The sequence below is a fragment of the Microchirus variegatus genome, assembly GCF_963457635.1.
Source record: "Microchirus variegatus genome assembly, chromosome: 11".
Taxonomy (NCBI): domain Eukaryota; kingdom Metazoa; phylum Chordata; class Actinopteri; order Pleuronectiformes; family Soleidae; genus Microchirus; species Microchirus variegatus.
In genome coordinates this window covers 15,829,495-15,848,059 of record NC_139812.1, presented here as the reverse complement: position 1 = coordinate 15,848,059, position 18,565 = coordinate 15,829,495, and the positions used below count along the sequence as shown (strand labels likewise).

Genomic DNA, 18,565 nt, shown 5'->3' with positions numbered 1-18,565 from the left:
AGCTGCTCTCTCGTACCACACAGAAAACATTATGATGTTGCGGTAGATAACTATCCTCAGTGAAGGCAGACACGATGGTTCATGGGCTGGGGTACCTCTGGGCAAGGTACCCAATCCCCATTGCTCCCCATTGATTGGGTTAATTTGACAGTCTAAATTGACCCCAGCAATGCACATCCAGTGTACTCCCAGTGCTGGTCCTGAGCCCAGATAAATGGAAGGGCTGCATCAGGAAAGGTATCTGGCATAAAAAAAAAAAATACAATAAATACAATACATTTTCCATGCCAAATCAAATGTGCAGATCACAGGTGAAAGCAGGTGATCCTCTGTGGTGACAATTAGAGAGAAAGAAGCCTAAATAAATAAATACAGCCAAATATTCAAATAGCATTTTGGCTCAAAATGCCCATCCTGACAGACACTAGAAATGATGCAGAGTAGGAGACTCAGTACATTTGCAAGGCAATAGAATAATAGGCAAAACAATATTTTGTGTGTTAGTCTGACTAAATCTGGACTTATGTGGTAAAAATTGACACCTTATGTAGGAAAAATCTTAATTAATGTTGTAATATAGGTAGAATATGGTTATGTAGGTGTTTATATGTGCTTAATGATTACTAATAAAGCGCTAGTTTGTTACTTGTTTGCACATTAGTAAGCACCTAGTTAATGGTGAATATGTGTTCCCTAATCTAAAGTGTTACCAATATGGTTAATCACATGGATTGCAGAAAGACTGGTGCTGAACATGCTAACAACTAGCCGCATGCTAAACCTAATACAAGCGAGTTCAAAGGGAGCATTTTGCCCCCTAGCAGAGCGGAAGCAGACGCAATTGAGTCAATGAATTAATTCCCCACTACTGCTTTTTACACTGGGACAGGGGCGAACTTGATGTGCATGGAAACACACTGATTGTTGGCTGGGGGTTAGCTCTGCTGTACAACTGTTTGACTAACGGTGTGACTCACTGCTGCTTTGGGCCTAGAGGGGAGCAAACACACCCCCTCATTTACAGACATGAAAACATGAGGGATTGGAGGGGGAAAAGTCCGTTCAGTTCACGCACATCACAGTATTTATGTTTACATGATGGTAACAATTAATAATTACCGTGTTAGACTAAAACCAGACTTTGCAAGTATGACTCAAACTGTACTCCGACTAACACAAATTATGGGATTGGGAGTCAAATTACCATTGCATGTGTGCATTCAGTCAGGCTTAAGGTGGCACTTTGTGCATGATCCAAACTCAAAATATTGAGCTCTGAAGACATTGTAAATAAATCTCATGACTTGATTTCAGAAAATATGTTCCTTATGAGGCCACACGGTTGATGTGGTGGTGAGCACTCTTGCCTTTGCAGCAAGGGTTCTCCGGCTTCCTCCCACAGTCCAAAAACATGCAATATGAGGACTCTAAATTGACCGTAGGTGTGAGAGTTAATGGTTGAATGGTTGTATGTCTCTCTATATGTGGCCCTGCAATGGACTGGCAAACTGTCCAGGGTCCCTGCCTATTGCCCTATGTCAGCTGGGATTGGCTCAGCACCCCTCACGACACTCCTGTGGAGAATAAAGCAGTAGAAAATGGATGGATGGATGTTCCTTATGAACCATGATTGAGAAAACGGTTAAATTGTGTGGGAAACTATTTTTTCTCCATATAATAAAAAAAAAACAAATAAAAAATGTTTGGTCTTTCTCTGTGGCAAAATAAAGCAACTAAATATATTCTGCTTCAATAACAACAACAAGTAACAGAAATAACTGGCAACTCATGAAGTCATACAGTCCAAATGACAATTGATCCTGACACACGTTTCAAACAAATGTGGAAATAATGATTGATCAAATCAATCCCACAATCCCTGTGTAACACACATGAGAATTGAAGGGGTTTCTGTGCATCTCCTCTTCTCACCACCAGCACAAATAAAAGGGAACATTTCCACTTTTTTCCCTCCAATTCTGCCAGGGAGCATTGCTTTCCAATCACTCACTCCTCCCAAGTGCTCACATATGACAAGGGTGTGAGAACTCTACTCCCCCTAGTGTATCCAGTCAACACTGCATCTTCACCGTGCATTTCCCAAACACACACAGAGAGAGAGAGAGAGAGAGAGAGAGAGAGAGAGAGAGAGAGAGAGAGAGAGAGAGAGAGAGAGAGAGAGAGAGAGACTCCTCCTCCAGATGACATCAGTGCTCTATTGAAGCAAAGCTAGGGACAAACACAACTCAACATTTGTATTGAGATCCACCCGTGCATCTCTGTCCCTGCGCAGCCTTCAGATTGTGAGTGTGTATACGTGTATGTGTGTGTGTGTTTGTGTGTGTGTGAGGGGGCACCAGCACACACAGCAGTGCTGCTACACGTAAACTCTAAATAGCTCCAGCCTTCACTGAGTAAGAGAGTGAGTGAGAGAGAGGAGCACTTTTTTTGGGGGATCTTATTTTACTACTCATAGCCTGGACTGGATTATAACTTTTGTGAACCCCCCCACTTTAAGAGGATACCTGTTACTTTCCTTATTTTGATTGGTTATTGAGGTAAGTGTTTTTTTTTTTTTTTAGCAGGGACAGTCCTGCTGGGAATGCGTCTTTTCCATCTTCTTTATGGATATATTCTCTTTGGCGGAGTCGTGGATTACTCGTGAGCTCAAGTCTAACCAATTCCAGCACCTCATTTATTTTATTTATTTATTTTTTTTTAACTGAACCCAGAGGAAAAAAATATAGGATTTTTTTAGAGGTGGTTTTCGCCCAGGCTCATTGATGGTTTACGTAACAATAATTAAATCAAAAAATCAAAACGCGCGTTCCTTTTAGATGTAACTCTTCCTTGAGTTCGTTCCTGCCGATCGAAAAAATAAAAAATAAATAAAATCAGACTTTGAGACACTTCGTCTGTCCCGTCATCACAAGCTCCTCTCGTGTCTTCAACTTGCTCCTTCGATCCTGCGACACGACGTCTCTCAATTGCTTGTGAAACCATTAACAGCAGATCTGTTCCCCGTTCTCACGTTTTTCTTCCAGAGAGAGAGATGAGGCTCCTGTTGCGACACGCAGAAACGCTTCATCCCCCCTCGCACTCGACTTCAAAAAAAAAAATATGCGCAAAACTCTCGGAGAACAGAAACGTCTAAAACCTCTACCTTTTCTTTAATTAATGCAGATTATAATTTCCCTGGGAAAAAAAGTGGTAAATGCGTAAACTTGATAGGATTAAAAAAGGGACAGTGTGATTTAGACTCGCTGTCGCAGCCACAGAGAGACTCCCCGTCGTGCGGCTGAAATTGCAGCACAGATCCCGCGGAGTTGGACATGAAGGGGCAGCTGGAGAAACTCAGCTCAAAGCATCCCCGGCGTCAGCGCCAGGACGAGACCAGGCAGCTCCTGTTCACGTCCTATTACACTGAAATCTACTGTGTCGAACTGTCGAACTGCACCAACACACATTTCAGACACGGAGCATCGCACACGCTGCGTGTGCTGTCGCGGTGCAAGCCACGCATGTCCTCGAGAAAATGCACAGAATAATAATAATAATAATGCATTTGAAAAGAAAAAAAACAATTCAAGTTTCATTACGCACAAGAAGCACGCTGCAGACTGACCGTCATTACAGCAACGCCTCCAAGCAAAACAGCTGACATTTGCAGTTATGACTGTTATGAATGTCCTAATAATCAAAATAAATAAATAATAACAACAACAACAGGCGTTTATAGTGAGATACATTCTGCTCAAATGACCATCCAGCAAAATCTCCACCCAATTTAACAGCTATAGTCGTCTACCTCGTTCCAATCCTGAAATGCCTTTAGATCACAAAAGTAGGGGGCTTTCAATTCTCACTGTTTTTAAGCTGCGTGTCTTATTGGCAATAGTGTGGCAGGGACAGTTGATAATCCAATTTAACATGCCATGAAATGATAAGGTCACCTCGACTTCATACAAAGAGAGAGGCACAAAGATATACTGTATATATCGAATAAAAGCTACAGCCCGATTTCAGTACATGCCCAGTGCTTGCTACTTTATGATGGTAATGCTGTTAACTTTGCAAGAGACACACAAAAATAAATAGCCCTTTAAAACATGACATGCAGACAGACCTAATTGTCTTCACTGATGAGTGCCTGAGGCTAAAGTCCCCAGTCAATTGCTTTCACAGGGAATTCACACTGCATATTAACAACTAACCAGGTCACTACAGACAGAATGTTCCATGAGCAAAAACCCTTAAGTAAAACACACGAAAAAATGGATTACAATGACATTCAAAACATAGTATTGACAGTCAAATAATAAGGCATTTATAACTTCTAAGACTGTATTAAGAGAAGGCCTGATTCATCATCATTTATTATTTATTCAACCACAGTCCACAAGCACCTTTTGGGGTCTTATTTTTAATTTTTTTCATTAGTTTCATGAAAGTAAAAGGAGTAAACATGGCTGCAAAGCACAAACACTGCAGGAGAAAAAAAAAACCTTTGCAAACAATATGACTCAGGAAAAACTAGTGCCTACCACCCCCATGTGGGGAAAAAACCACTGCAGCTGCAGCAGATCTATCCTTTCAGGCTGTTGTTACAAAAGGAGAGACCCCCGTCTGTCCTGGGCCTCTCTCTGTTATTAATGGGTCAGCAAAAGTATCATCTGCTCAGCCCATCTAAAGGCAACACCAGGAGGCAACAAATCTGTGAGAAGAGCAGAGATTGTTTTTTATTATAATGTGTCATGTGATGTCAGCTCAGAGCAGGAACGCTGCGTTGTATCTCAGCTCCACAGCAGGCCACTGCCCAACGCTCTCAAATGCAACTTAATGAATAACAGACACAAGTCTTTGTTGCACACAAATATGATGAAAAGTCAAATTTAAAAGTGGATGATCATGAAACACAGAAATCAATGCTCACTTAATTGCAGGAGCATACTAACTGAAAACGAATGACCTTTTTCTAGTCTTTTTTGAGTGTGTTTTTTTTTAATCAACAAACTTGCCAAGTGACGAGAATGAAGACATCCTCAGTACAAAATAAATAAAGAAAAACAAATCCACAATTTCATCCAATAAAATCATCAAAAGTATTTTTAAAGAAATAATCAACATCTGATACAAACAACACTGATTTCCCAATGGAGAGCTTTACTGTGGTTCAAAATTAATTTCAGGGATCATGAATAATTTAGCAGTCAGCCATTACTACTTCTACAGCTCTTTCCCCACTAAATGCAGTCCATGTAATATTACTCTGTATTTCACAGAACTACAAGTCATGGTATTCTATAATACTTTTGACGGACATGGGATTGTTTTCATTAGATTTGTTTTTTGCAAAGTCTTTCTGGTGGAGTTTATGAATTGGGGTACAAAGTCTTAAGCTATGTTATTGCAGACTGATGTGCATTTATGCGTGTTGAGCCCACAATGGCTATCAGTGTCCAGCTTTGTGTGAACCTCCCACACTTTTGCACTGAAAGATATCTGGCTACCCACACACACACACACACACACACAGTTTTCCAGGATGCTCAATTTAACTTTGCCAGTTTAGATTAAATGAAGCAGAACCCATTTTGCAATGCTTCTGGCTGACTGGTGGGACCTCATTAGAACAACAAACATAAAAAAAACAAGTAACTTATCCCCAACTGTTGGCAAAATGATTGTGTGCATGTGAACAGAGCATGGTGACATTTGTGTGTGTGTGAGAGAAAATTGAATGGTATAAATTGCTGTTATAAAGAGGGCTTACAAATTAAACGGAGTGAATGAGATATTTTTTTTAATGCCTGATGAAAATAATAAATATTATTATTAATACCCAAACCGCCTCTGTTGAGGCTACAAGGTTCACACATGCTCATTTGTAGCAAACAGAGAGGGGCCACTCTGCTGAAATCCGATGAGTGTGGAAAAAGAAAAAAGGGGAAACATAGCAAAGCATTGAGGCCTGCCTATGCTGCGCATATAGTGAGCACGATGTGCTTTGTTCAAATGAGACTTCTGATAAATCACCCACAATATAATACCACTACACAGTATGTGATGCTTTAGTTCTTTCTAAGTATATTTTAATCACTGAATAAATGAATGTCCATCTCCTTTGTCCTTTCTACTGACCAAATGAAATTGTTCAGCAGGTAGCAGATGTGAAGACAAAAAAACTGCAAATGTTGACTTTATGTAGCTACTCACAGAGACTGTTGCCGTCACACAAGCCTAAAAGATAATCAGTCCGAGTGCAGATTCTTTTTTTTCCTCGAGTTCTCGTGACAAGACAGAAATTGCAGACACAATTGCTCTTTTTAAAAATGTACTGATAAGAATTCAAACTCTGAAATCAAGGCTACATAACAATTTTCGTTTCAGAACTTTTTGAAACGAGGTGAAAAAGGTTTTTCTAACCGTTTGACTAAGTGCAGCATTAAAAGTTCATTCCAACGGATAGATAGGTAGTAGATATCCTTCCATCATCATGCCACTTTATAAAACTCAATTACTGAAATTCATCCTCTTTCTCTTGTCCGACTCCTGGATTTCAGAAGTTGTTAGGTCACATCTGGTGCTTTTCCCCAGACTCTAATCTACTACTAATGTAATACTGGACTCAGAGCTCATGTTTAGATAGAACGCCAGGAAAGGGGGGGCATTGTTATTAGACAGCATCTTAGGAGTTATAATCAAGTTAGAAACCTCTCAATTCTCCCATCTTCTCCTTGTCATGGGGTACAAGTGTTAAATGGCAGTGCCCTTTGTTCCTAAATTACCTTTTTCATGTTTTACAGCACTCAGCAGCCGCCTGCAGGTCTCACGGATGGCTACATGTATATATACGCACACACACAGCTATTGTGTTGTGAGAGGAAAATTACATTTACTTTGGCATATAGGAAATTCTATTTTTACAAAGAGAAACAACATACTCGGATTGTAAACAGGATGAATTTAAGGGGTCCTCGAAAGGAGTATGGAGTGACAGCTATGAGTACAACAATTACAATGTGCCTCACTGGTGCTTTTAAACAATGCGACTAATTCAGTAATCACTGGCTGAATTTTGGACTGGGTGTGTTTTTAAACTAGCAGAGATTGCTTTTTTTTTTTTAAATCACAAGACTTGTAAAACACCAAAAGGTCAACTTTCAAGTGAACCGGACTTAGAAAAGGCTCAGGGGCTCCACCCTCAGCCATTGTGTTGGGATGTAGATCACTGTTGTCTTTCATATGCATACATTCTTTCTTGTGTCTCGATAGAAAAGAAACACGGTCTGTAAGAGTAACGGGCTGCGATAGGTCAACAAGCTAAAGCACGGATCAGGATCATACGTTCATTTATGTTTTCTACAAAAACCAATGACTGAATGTTCAGGTGTGCTTAGAATATATTCCCAAAAAGTTAAATTAAATCATAACTTAGGCCAACATTTTACTGAAAAGAAATGTCTTGTGTTTATTATGATGAGAGAATGTGGATACTAAATATTTTTGTCTTTGCTTATTTCTTTCAGAATGCAGTTCCCGGGGCGTGAAGGGCACAGTTTGAGTCCAGCTGCAGATGTGTGAAGGAGGTTGGCCACAGAAGGATCGGCACCTTTCCCTGAAGACAAGAGCTATCTGCCTCAGGAAAAGAGACCAAAGGCCTGGATTAATGTGTATACAGGCTCGACAAGGGAGCACAGGATTCTGGGTTACCTGTAGACCTGGAGTACACAAGTGAAGAAGCCTGGATTGAGCCTGTGGCACAGGGGATTGGCATGGCTCAGACCAGCTTTGTGTCAACTCATCATGCCTGTCGGGCCTGATTCCAGAAAGGAGCCTTTGCTACAGCTCACTCCGTCCTGCACACGGATCACTATACAACATCCAAAAAACCTAATCTGCAGTTATGGCTGTTGAGCTTGACCATTTCCACACCCATTAGGATTTTTTTTAATATTACCTGTGAGGGCCTGCATTGTCGGGGAGTGGGGATGCTTTTTCTACAGGCTTATCTGCCATGGTAAAGGCATTGAAAGCATGAGCCTCTGACAACACAGAGGAGGTCATTGTCCAAATAAGGATCAGCTCAGCAAACACTGACCAGGTCAGGATATCACAAGAAACCCCTTGGACAAACTTTTCCTTTCAGAAAGGATAAGAGCAAATTCAAGAGGAAATCCTGATTGGATTTTTGGAAGCTGGAAAGGATTTAACACATCGCACGTAACAGGTATGACACATATGGATACGTCTTTTCTATTTACTGACCTGATAACAATTTTTAATGAGACATTTAGAAGGAGAGGTCATGGCAGAAATGCCAAAGCGAACCAACACATTAGTATATGCCTAATTAAAAAGGGAACTACATACCGATAGCAAAAGAAAGAACAGCAAACAGATGGCACCTTCAGCTCTGCACTCGTTATTTAGGGGGCCGACTGCTTTAACTGAATGAATGATTGAAGAATCTTTTTTTTTTACTATTTCACAACACAGATTAATAAAGTACAGCAAAAAAGCAAAAAAGTTTTAATCGAGAATCATATCAAAATAGATATTTCTTCTCTAACATGTGAAAGACCATAAAAACAAAGAATTATTAAGGCAAAAAAGTATGGGTAAAAACTTGAGAATGCTGCCTTCACAAAAGTACATCAACAAAGCCAGACTTTGTCCACCCTTGTGGTCTATAGGGATGAAAGGCAGCCTTGAGATACAGAAACATGTAAAACAACTAGGGATTGCGATTACATTTCACAAGTCGGAGCCAAAAAGCACAGAGAATCAATTCACAAAGCTCCAAAGTTAAAAAAAATGTCTTATCAAAAAGAGAACAACAAAGCAGTTCTTTTTGTAGTGTGGTTTAGATTTTTAAACTTCTAATCCACAGAAATCTATATTAGCCATCTCTGAAGCAAGTACCAAATCATAGAAAAAGTTGCACTGTGTTTTGTTTCAGCAGTTATTTAATCTAGAATATGCTACAGGCCGCATTTCAAACACCCGGCAATTATAACAGGAATTTGGCTCTGCTTTATAGGCCCTGCCTTAAATGTACCCTTGTGTCTTCTCCCCAGGGGCTCTTGAGTTATTGGACTGCCAGGCGACACAGCTTCAAGATGGTGCGTCAATGCAAGACCTTTCTACTATTCCTCATCAGGGTCGGGCTGCTGCTGGGTCTTTCTAACCCCCTGGTGACCTCTGAATCATGTCCCTCGGCCTGCCGCTGTGATGGGACCTTCATCTACTGCAATGACCGTGGCCTGACTTCCATCCCTAAAGGTATACCACTGGATGCTACAGTGCTCTTTCTGCAAAACAATCGCATCAAGAGTGCGGGCATACCAACAGAGCTACGGCGGCTTTCGAATGTGGAGAAGATCTACCTTTACTGCAATAATCTGGATGAGTTCCCCAATAACCTTCCACTTGGGTTAAAAGAGCTCCATCTTCAAGAGAACAACGTTCGGATGATTACCCATTCCTCTTTAGCCCAAATTCCCTACATTGAGGAGCTGCACCTGGATGATAACTCAGTATCAGCTGTCAGCATAGAAGAGGGGGCCTTCAGGGACAGTAATCACCTCAGACTTCTTTTCCTCTCCAGAAACCATCTCAGTGCAATCCCTTCAGGCCTACCTATGAGCATTGAGGAGTTGCGTTTTGATGACAACCGCATCTCCTCCATCTCAGAGTCGTCACTGCAAGATCTTATCAACTTGAAGCGACTAATCCTGGATGGTAACCTGCTCAACAACCGTGGTATTGGGGAGATGGCTTTAATCAACCTGATCAACCTGACTGAGCTCTCACTGGTGAGGAACTCACTGACATCACCGCCAGCCAACCTGCCGGGTACCAGTTTGGAGAAGCTGCATCTACAAGATAATCATATTAATCGGGTCCCGCCGGGGGCTTTTGCCTTCCTTAGGCAGTTGTATCGTCTGGATCTGTCCGGTAACAACCTGAGTAGCCTCCCACAGGGTGTGTTTGAAGATCTGGACAATCTTACACAGCTCCTGCTACGCAACAACCCTTGGCAATGCACTTGCAGGATGAAATGGGTGCGTGATTGGTTGCGATCGTTGCCATCTAGGGTTAATGTGCGTGGTTTCATGTGCCAGGGCCCTGATAAAGTAAAAGGCATGGCGATTAAAGACCTAACTACAGACATGTTTGACTGCTCAGATTCCGATTACATTCCCATGTATGAGACGAGCACAGTCTCCAACACTGTACGCCCCACGAAGCCCCAGTGGCCATCATTTGTGACTAAAAGACCTGTAGTAAAAGGGCCTGATATCAATAAGAATTACCATAGCACTACCACCTCTTCTGGAAGAAAGATTATCACCATCAGTGTAAAAGCAAGCACTGCAGATACAATACACATATCATGGAGGGTGTCTCAGCCCATGACTGCCCTACGGCTTAGCTGGCTAAAGCTGGGACATAGCCCTGCCTTTGGCTCCATCACTGAGACCATTGTGCAGGGGGACAGGAAGGAGTACCTGCTCAACGCTTTGGAACCAGAGTCTTCCTATAGGATATGCATGGTTCCCATGGAGACTAGCAACATTTACCTGTCAGATGAGACCCCTGTTTGCATAGAGACAGAGACTGGTTCTCACAAATCATACAACCCAACCACAACTTTAAACCGAGAGCAGGAGAAAGAGCCTTACAAAAATTCCAGTCTGCCTTTGGCTGCTATTATTGGAGGGGCTGTGGCTCTTTTGGCAATAATCATGTTGGCGCTGGTGTGCTGGTATGTGCACAGGAACGGCTCACTTTTTTCCAGAAACTGCACCTACAACAAGGGCCGTCGGAGAAAGGATGACTACGCTGAGGCTGGCACAAAGAAGGACAACTCCATCCTCGAAATCCGGGAGACTTCTTTTCAAATGATACCTATAAATCACCTGCCTGTGTCCAAGGAAGAGTTTGTGATACACACAATTTTTCCACCTAATGGCCTGAGTTTATACAAAAGTCCACACAGCGAGAACAGTATTAACAGGAGCTACAGAGACAGTGGAATACCAGATTCAGATCACTCCCATTCATGATATTGCGCATGGACATTCATGGAGCGTGCGTGACTTAGAGTGGCAAGACTTTAACAAAACACTGGATGTATAAGACTGAAGAAGCAATGTTCTGTACATTTGCCACATAATTTATATTTAAGGACATTTTATGAAGATGGAGAAAGTTCCAGTTGCAGGCCATTACTGAACCATCAGTGGGGTATGGTAACTAACTGCAATTCTATATTTTAGGGATTTGTAGTAATTTTTACTGTATTTCCTTTGCTTAAGGTTATCAACCTACTAAAAGAAACTATGTGTTCTACTGAGATATGATGACTTGTCAACTGTGAAAGTGGGTTTTCATTGCTGTGTTGAACAATCAGACTTTAGAAAACCTTATAGTATAAGCACAGGTCATTCTTTTCTTTGTGGCTGTCTGAAAAACAAAAAGGTAAAAAAATGATATGAAGTAAACTAAGGCACAGCTGATCAACTAATTTGCAAAGAAGACATGTTGCCCTCAAAAAGACTGAGCACTCAGTAGCTCTCTACAAACTATGGACCAAGAGGCTTGCTCAAATTCACCTGGTAATAAGTGCAAAAAAGTATAAAGATGAGGTGCCATGCTTTATTTCTCAGTTTTGTTTAGTGTGGTTTTTTTGTGTGTGTGTGTGTGTTTGCAAGACGAAACACAACAAAGCAAACCAGGGTGGGTTCCAGTTCCAGTGTTTCCGATAGGATTGTAGGCCACAGCACAGGGCAGATAAAGCACACCAACCTTATGGAGTATTTTGCTCCTCAAAACAAGTAGAATGGACAGGCTGACATAGAGGACCCCCCACTAGCTCTATTTGTACAAGCCGACAATGGCCGAATGACAATGGCAGCATTCTTTAGTACCATGTACCATACGTCATTCTCGTCACCCGGCCAAAAAGAAAGAACTGATTAGAATTACCACAATGTCAGAAACTCCTTGTTATGAGTGTTGTTTTTTTATTATTATTTTTCAAATGAACACACTTTTATGTTGCCACAGTTTGAAGTTAACTGTTCTTTACAAATGAAAACCAAAGTGCATTGTATGCCCTTTGGCCAGTCTTGTATGTGCCTTGATCCAATGCTTATTGTATTTAGCTTTTTAAGAAACCAGTGACTTCTTTTCATACACACTTGAATATGAAAAATATTGGTCATATTACAAAATAAAAGTGGACAAAAATAACTTTGCTCTTTTTTTTCTTTTTTTTTTACCTCAAGTACAACAAAGCCCATACAAAACTATGATATTGTTCTTAGTATTATCCCATCATGCTTTTACTGTGATTGCCCCACTTATTTTTGCTTCCAAGAAGAATTCAGTCTTTGTACAAATGTAAGCTGTCCTGGAGTAAAAGAGAGGGCTACAGGCAACCCGTTTTATTCATTCATATCTCAAATTACTATCTAGACACACAATCGAAAAATGCTTGAAGGTGCAAACATAACCCTATACTTCATTTTTATCCATCATACAGATCTGAACTCTTGAGTCTTGAGCTCATAGCCTTAAAAACCACATCCCATTCCAATATACAGTAAACCTTTTAATAAAAAACACAGATACTGTTCTTGAAACCTAGTTTTCCACTAATGGCAGTCAGCACACCAACACATCTGCTTCAGGCTGCTGTTGTTTTTTCATGTGGTGGAGCCATGTGTGACTTATCTGACTGGCCAGAGAGAAATATAACAGAGGAGCGGAAATAGGGGCTATGGAGAAATGAGACTCTTGGGTTTGATGAACCTCCCGGGCACCAGGGCGGCTGAAAACTAATGACAAGCCACCATATGGAGGGTGGGACAGGTGGACCCTGTTGGTGATGCCCGTCCCTGCAGAGGACAGAGTATATATACACTGCTCGGGGCTCCAGGCAGCACACTTAATGACCCAGGCAAAGGGCCCACACGAAGGTACGCATGCAAAAGTAGCAAAATTGCCTGTTACCCCATTTTACATGTGCATCCAAAAGAATATTTTGTGGAGGTCATCACAATGTTAATGCATTTCAGATGGTAATGTGTAGACTAGCAGTAGAAGCTAACGCGAAAGCACATAAGTATTCAGGAGGTATCGTGAAAAATACTGCATGCCCACTTTCACACACCCACACACTCTTAACACAGTGAAAGCATTAATTACAGTAAGGGGAGCCGCTAAAAGCTGCACAAGTGATCCAAACCTTAAGTATACACTAACCATGCCCTGTACGCTAAAAATATATATCACATTAACTTGGATTAAAGTAGGGTCCAATTTTGGAATACAGAATAGTAATATTTTCCATTTGGACACTATAAACATATTTTGTTTCTAACTGAAGAGTCTTGGCAGCCTCTTATTTTATTAAAAATGAATGTAAAATATTAAAAACCGCAAAGAGATTTTTTTTTCTTTTGGCATTTTTTTCCTTGTATTGCAGTGAAGTGAGCAAAGCAATCATTAATAACCCTTTTAACGGAAGCCGTCTTCAGATGCATAAAGATTACAAAATGATCTGTTTTCAGATAAATTATAAATTAAAAAAAGTTGTACGGCTTCAATACCAACTTTAGTGGCCTCGATTTTACTGGCCTCATTAAAAAGGTCTACTACAGGAACTCAACAGAGTGGCTCAACAAATTCTGATTATACACATAATACAGTATGGGATATTTATATCGATGAGATTTATACCATTTTGTTTTAGCTAGGGCAGTATTTTTGTTGTGCATTATTGTTGAGGTTTGGGGATAAAGCAGTTTATATTTAAACCTTGTATAGGTCTGCAGTGACTGAAGTAGGACTTCAAAATCCCAGAATGAGCAAGCTGCTCTTACATATTCTCTCACCTATGTGATTAATTAAGAGTCAAGGCAAATGGTGAAAGGAGCATGCCATTGTTGTGACATATACAACAAAAATAAAACATTAAACAGAGATGCTTTGTGCATTTTGGCTAACCAAAGTAGCAGGCAAAATTGATGAACCAGACTGCCGACGACCCTGTGTGACCTCACTTATCACTAATGACCCTTGACCCATCAGTCCTTTTAAAAAATTCCTTAATCACTCTCATGTTCTCACTAGGGTCAGACAAGTCTTTAAACAACCCAAGATGCCACATGCATTTGTCTCTCGTGTGACACACACTAACCTTAATTATGTTTGTCTTTTATGTGACACAGAGATTAAAACTAATGGGGGCAGCTGCACCGTCTGCCCCAAGCTGCTGTTATTCCTATTGTAATGTACTGGTCAGGCAGGCGGTCACATTTGCATTCCTATAGATGCTCGTATCAAGCGCCCCTGGATGACCTCATCATGGTCAGTAACTGAGCATGGTTCTTTCCATCAGAATCATTAGCAAGATCAAAAAAAAAAAAAAAGCACAACCCATGTGACCCAATGACTGATTAAAGGTCAGTGAAGTCAGGTCAGGCTCAGTTCAAGTATCTCAAGAGATGAAAAATAGATGTGAATCAGTGCCCACAAAATAAAGACGGTCATCAAGCAACCTGTTCACCATAAGGATCCTCCGCTTAAGAAAAAAAAAAAACAGTATTCATTTCAGGAAAGCCAGAAAACGATAGGGGGAAAACACTTTGGACAAAAGATCAGATGTTTTACTAATGGTTTAACGGCCTTCAGAGCCATTCACTAGAATCCCAACAGGTTAAACTAATGAGTTAATACAGATAAGACAAAATGTGATTTTTGAGAGATTGTTCATTGGGTATTCAAAGTAAATAGTCTTAAACTTAAACTGTAGGCATGACCACGCCAACCAGAATAATCACAATAAATTCTTATAATGTTGTGACCTACGGGGTTGACAGTGAAATGATAAATGAGTTTTGTTACATGAGTAATGTAATGAGAGCCCACCAGATGCATATGCAGCCAGGACAGATGTCAGATGATCATGGTTCTGTCGCCCAATATCCTCAAATTAGACGGATATTTGCGCCACAGATTTGGTCTCAGTTTCAGAATCATTACACCCTTTTTAGTCATTGCAAAAATTAAATACAGTCAACATTCATTCTGTTCTAAAGGTTTGAAACAGAATAAAAAAGACCATTATTTTTGAATACATGCAAAATGGGTGCCTTTATTGACACAAACTAGCATGCCAACCGCACATGTAAAACAAAAATAAAAAGGGGCACTTGCTGTTGCTGTTCCTTCTCCTTCACATCCTGTTGCACACAGCTTGCACATCAAACAGGCTCGTGATTTAATGGGTTCTAAATGCTGAGCAGAGGAGTGCCGAGGTCAGATGCCAAACCAAGGCTCAGGGCCTCCCACAAAGTCGGCACTTTTTGTCAATGTGTACATTTTGCATATACACCGAGTGTGTGATGTGTGTGTAATGCACGGGCCAATGCAGTATAAAACAAAAGAAACTATTGACGAGGCGATCTCTGTGTGTCGTTATGAATACAAACAGCCAAAGAATCTCTCGGTGCAGTCAACTTGGATAGAGTAAATGTAAATGAGCGTCTATGCTGGGAGTAATTGTTGACAGGAGAGATATTCTCATAGATGCCAACACACAAGACACTCATTTTCAAGTTGCCATTTCTTCTCGTACATTTTGTCACACAATAATTATTCGATTTGACAAGTGGCTCAATCCAATGCATGCCTCTGAATGTGTGAGTGTGCGTTCTAATTAACAAAAAGGATAACTGCGCTGATTGATATGCATGCATTCAGAGTGACTCAGAATGGCCTCTGTTCCATCCCCCAGTTGTCTTAAGACCGTCATGTGGCATTGTTGCTCTCAGTCATCAACACAGTCGGATACATCTGACTGTAAAGGAGCCGAGTGCAGCATGAGACACGTCACCGTGAGTGATGTTCTCCTGTGCGGGGGTGTCGTCTTCGACCCTCCGTCTCCGACTTGCTACCCCCCATCCACCCTGCCAGAACCCTCTCCATCTCTTCACATTACTCAGTGACCTGAAACCACGGGGCCAAAAAAGCCTCACCAGCTCTTCCATCTTCTTAATGAATCCAATTTTTTGCCTGAGAGCACAAGGCGTGCACATACATCCATGGCAACTCTAAATTATCTGACATTAATACAAATTAACAAGAGCTACGGCCATCAAGACTGTGCCACCCCACAAAGGCAGACAATGACAATGTATCTTACTGTAAGACGACAGCGACTCACCAAAAACACAGAGCTGACATTCTCATTTAAAACGGGCTTTAACCAAAACAAAAGCAGAGGGGGCTGATTGGTGTTGGTGCCATTATACTATGAATTATACACAGTATGTTATGAAAATATCCATATAATTGACTCTGCTCTATGGCAGCCATTAATTCTTGTCCTCCATTAAGTGGTTTAAATGATCTTGTAAGAGGCCATACATCTCATGATGCCCTTTATGAGATCAACACCACGTACCCCTTAGAACTTAATCGACCCTCAGCCCCATTTGTCCATGGAGTCTGATGCAGAGGAATAATTATTTCATTCCTAAGGGTTCTGTGGGGTCCAAGTTGTCCATTAACCACAGCAGCAGATCTCCAGCACTGCAGTTGGAAGCCAAAGCTCCTCTTCGATCCATTCGCTTCTCTTATTTATGTAAAGCCAGCTTTAAATGTCAGTACAGTATTTGCATGCCAGTGTGGCTCTGTCTGCAGCTCATTATTTTCAGATGTTAACAGTCTAATCACATGCGAGTTTAGCCCACTTTGCTAGCGTAATGGTTGCTACAGCAGAGTCATACTAAACAGCTGAAGTTAAGGTTTGCTTCTGCAGCATTGCCGCACAGCTGTCTTATTCACTTTGGCTATCAGGGGGCAAAACACAGAAAACAAAGCAACCTAGAAGAATCTGCTCATCAGTAATGACAGGAAACATTCCACGCTGACCATCAATGACCATGTACCGCACACGCAACACCGATGTAACAAGACAGCCAACATGAATTACATGAATTGCATGTTGATGCTCACATGTCTGACTTTGTTCTCCAGAGATGTTTGGAGAATTTAAGACTGAGCAGAGCTGAACTCTGTGGCAGCAGGTCTAATATTACACTTTTGACAGTTTGACGTTCAGGCAAAAGCTCAGTCTGTCTCTCCAAGGAAGTCTATGTATGATGGGTCCTCACTCACTCACAGTACATCCACACCTCGCAGAGACATTTGCTTAAGGGTAGCAATGTTTTGGTAGGATTCCAAAAAGGTGCAGAATTCAGCCGTATCAGCACCTCATAGGACTGTAAATACAACCTGTCACCATTCATCAGGGCAGCAGAAGGAGAACGCAGACACTTCAAGGCCTCATTATTTCACTGCCTTCCAGTAGCAAAAAATAAGATCACTGCAGTGCAGCAAAGGGCAAGCATCCCTTATGTAGTTAAGGACAAATAAAGGTCATTAGCATTCCATGTAAGCTTGGTGTGCTCACATAGTTCCGTCACAGCTACCAAACTCTTGGAGACAAAGTCAGTGGAGCTGACATCAGAGGGTTTAAACACGTGAATGCAGTTAGCAGGCATACTCCCACTTCCAGACGTGTGGAAAACTCGCAGAAATGTCATCCTGTAACTCCACAAGTTATGCAAACAACTTTGCAGCAGGGTTGAGAGACTGCAGTACGACCCCCACCACCACCACCACCACACACACACTCTACCACACCACAGCAAACACACACACACACACGCACAATCAAACACAGAGAATAAAAGTAGAGGAAAAAGTCACCATGGGCCAGGCAGGGTGGAGGGATGTGGGATTAATTAAAAGCTGCTGTCACTGTGGTGTGCTGGTGACACGCAGCCACACGATTACTGAGATCTCTGTGTGAGAAGAATCTGCTCCCACAACTCATTTCCTCCCCACTGAGGGCGGGTAGAATGTAAAATGGGACCTTCTGTTGTACAAAATACTGAGATAGAGGGAATCATTTTTAATTTAGAGGAATTTGTGAATCAAATGGAAGGAAAGGGCTCGGGGTGAGAGAACAAGGACGAGAGAGACTCTTTGGTTTTAAACAAAAGTCTGCTGAATGTATTTCAATCGAGTGCTACATCGGGATCGTAGGAGGGGGAGGTCAAGGGATCTAAGCCACTGTAATCCTAAGATTGCAGCTGCTTAAACCTGCTCAAGTTAACACAGGAAATGTGTGCGTGTGTGTGTAAGTGTGGACACTATCATACTCATGAAGCTTAAACTAACATCTGTTAATGTATGCACATCTAACTTCCCACTTATTACATGGGATGTCAATTATCCCTTCACTAATACCATGAAACAATTATTAAATCATATAATACAATGACACAGCAACACCTGGAACTCTCGCTCTTAATCCAGTGCCTAAATGATTGGTCAACAATTTTCAAAAATTAATAAATTATCTGTCATTTTTAAGCAAAAAGGTACAATGTCCTCTATAGTCCCAGCACCTCATAAAATGTGTATATTTAGATCAAATAAAATCAAATAAAAGAGGCAAAGTGAAGATGCTGCCTTAGTT

General features: G+C 41.2%; 2 protein-coding genes across 2 annotated transcripts in view; one reads left to right on the top strand and one right to left on the bottom strand.

Annotated features, from left to right (window-relative positions):
- macrod2 (mono-ADP ribosylhydrolase 2) overlaps positions 1–18,565 on the bottom strand; it is a 390,893-nt gene that overhangs the window by 316,994 nt on the left and 55,334 nt on the right. The gene's annotated exons all lie outside the window — the stretch shown is intronic.
- Positions 8,097–11,160, top strand: flrt3 (fibronectin leucine rich transmembrane 3). The gene is made up of 2 exons (XM_083898061.1): positions 8,097–8,230; positions 9,081–11,160. The coding sequence occupies exon 2, from the start codon at positions 9,123–9,125 to the stop codon at positions 11,070–11,072; it is 1,950 nt and encodes a 649-aa protein (XP_083754187.1). The 5' UTR covers positions 8,097–8,230; positions 9,081–9,122; the 3' UTR covers positions 11,073–11,160.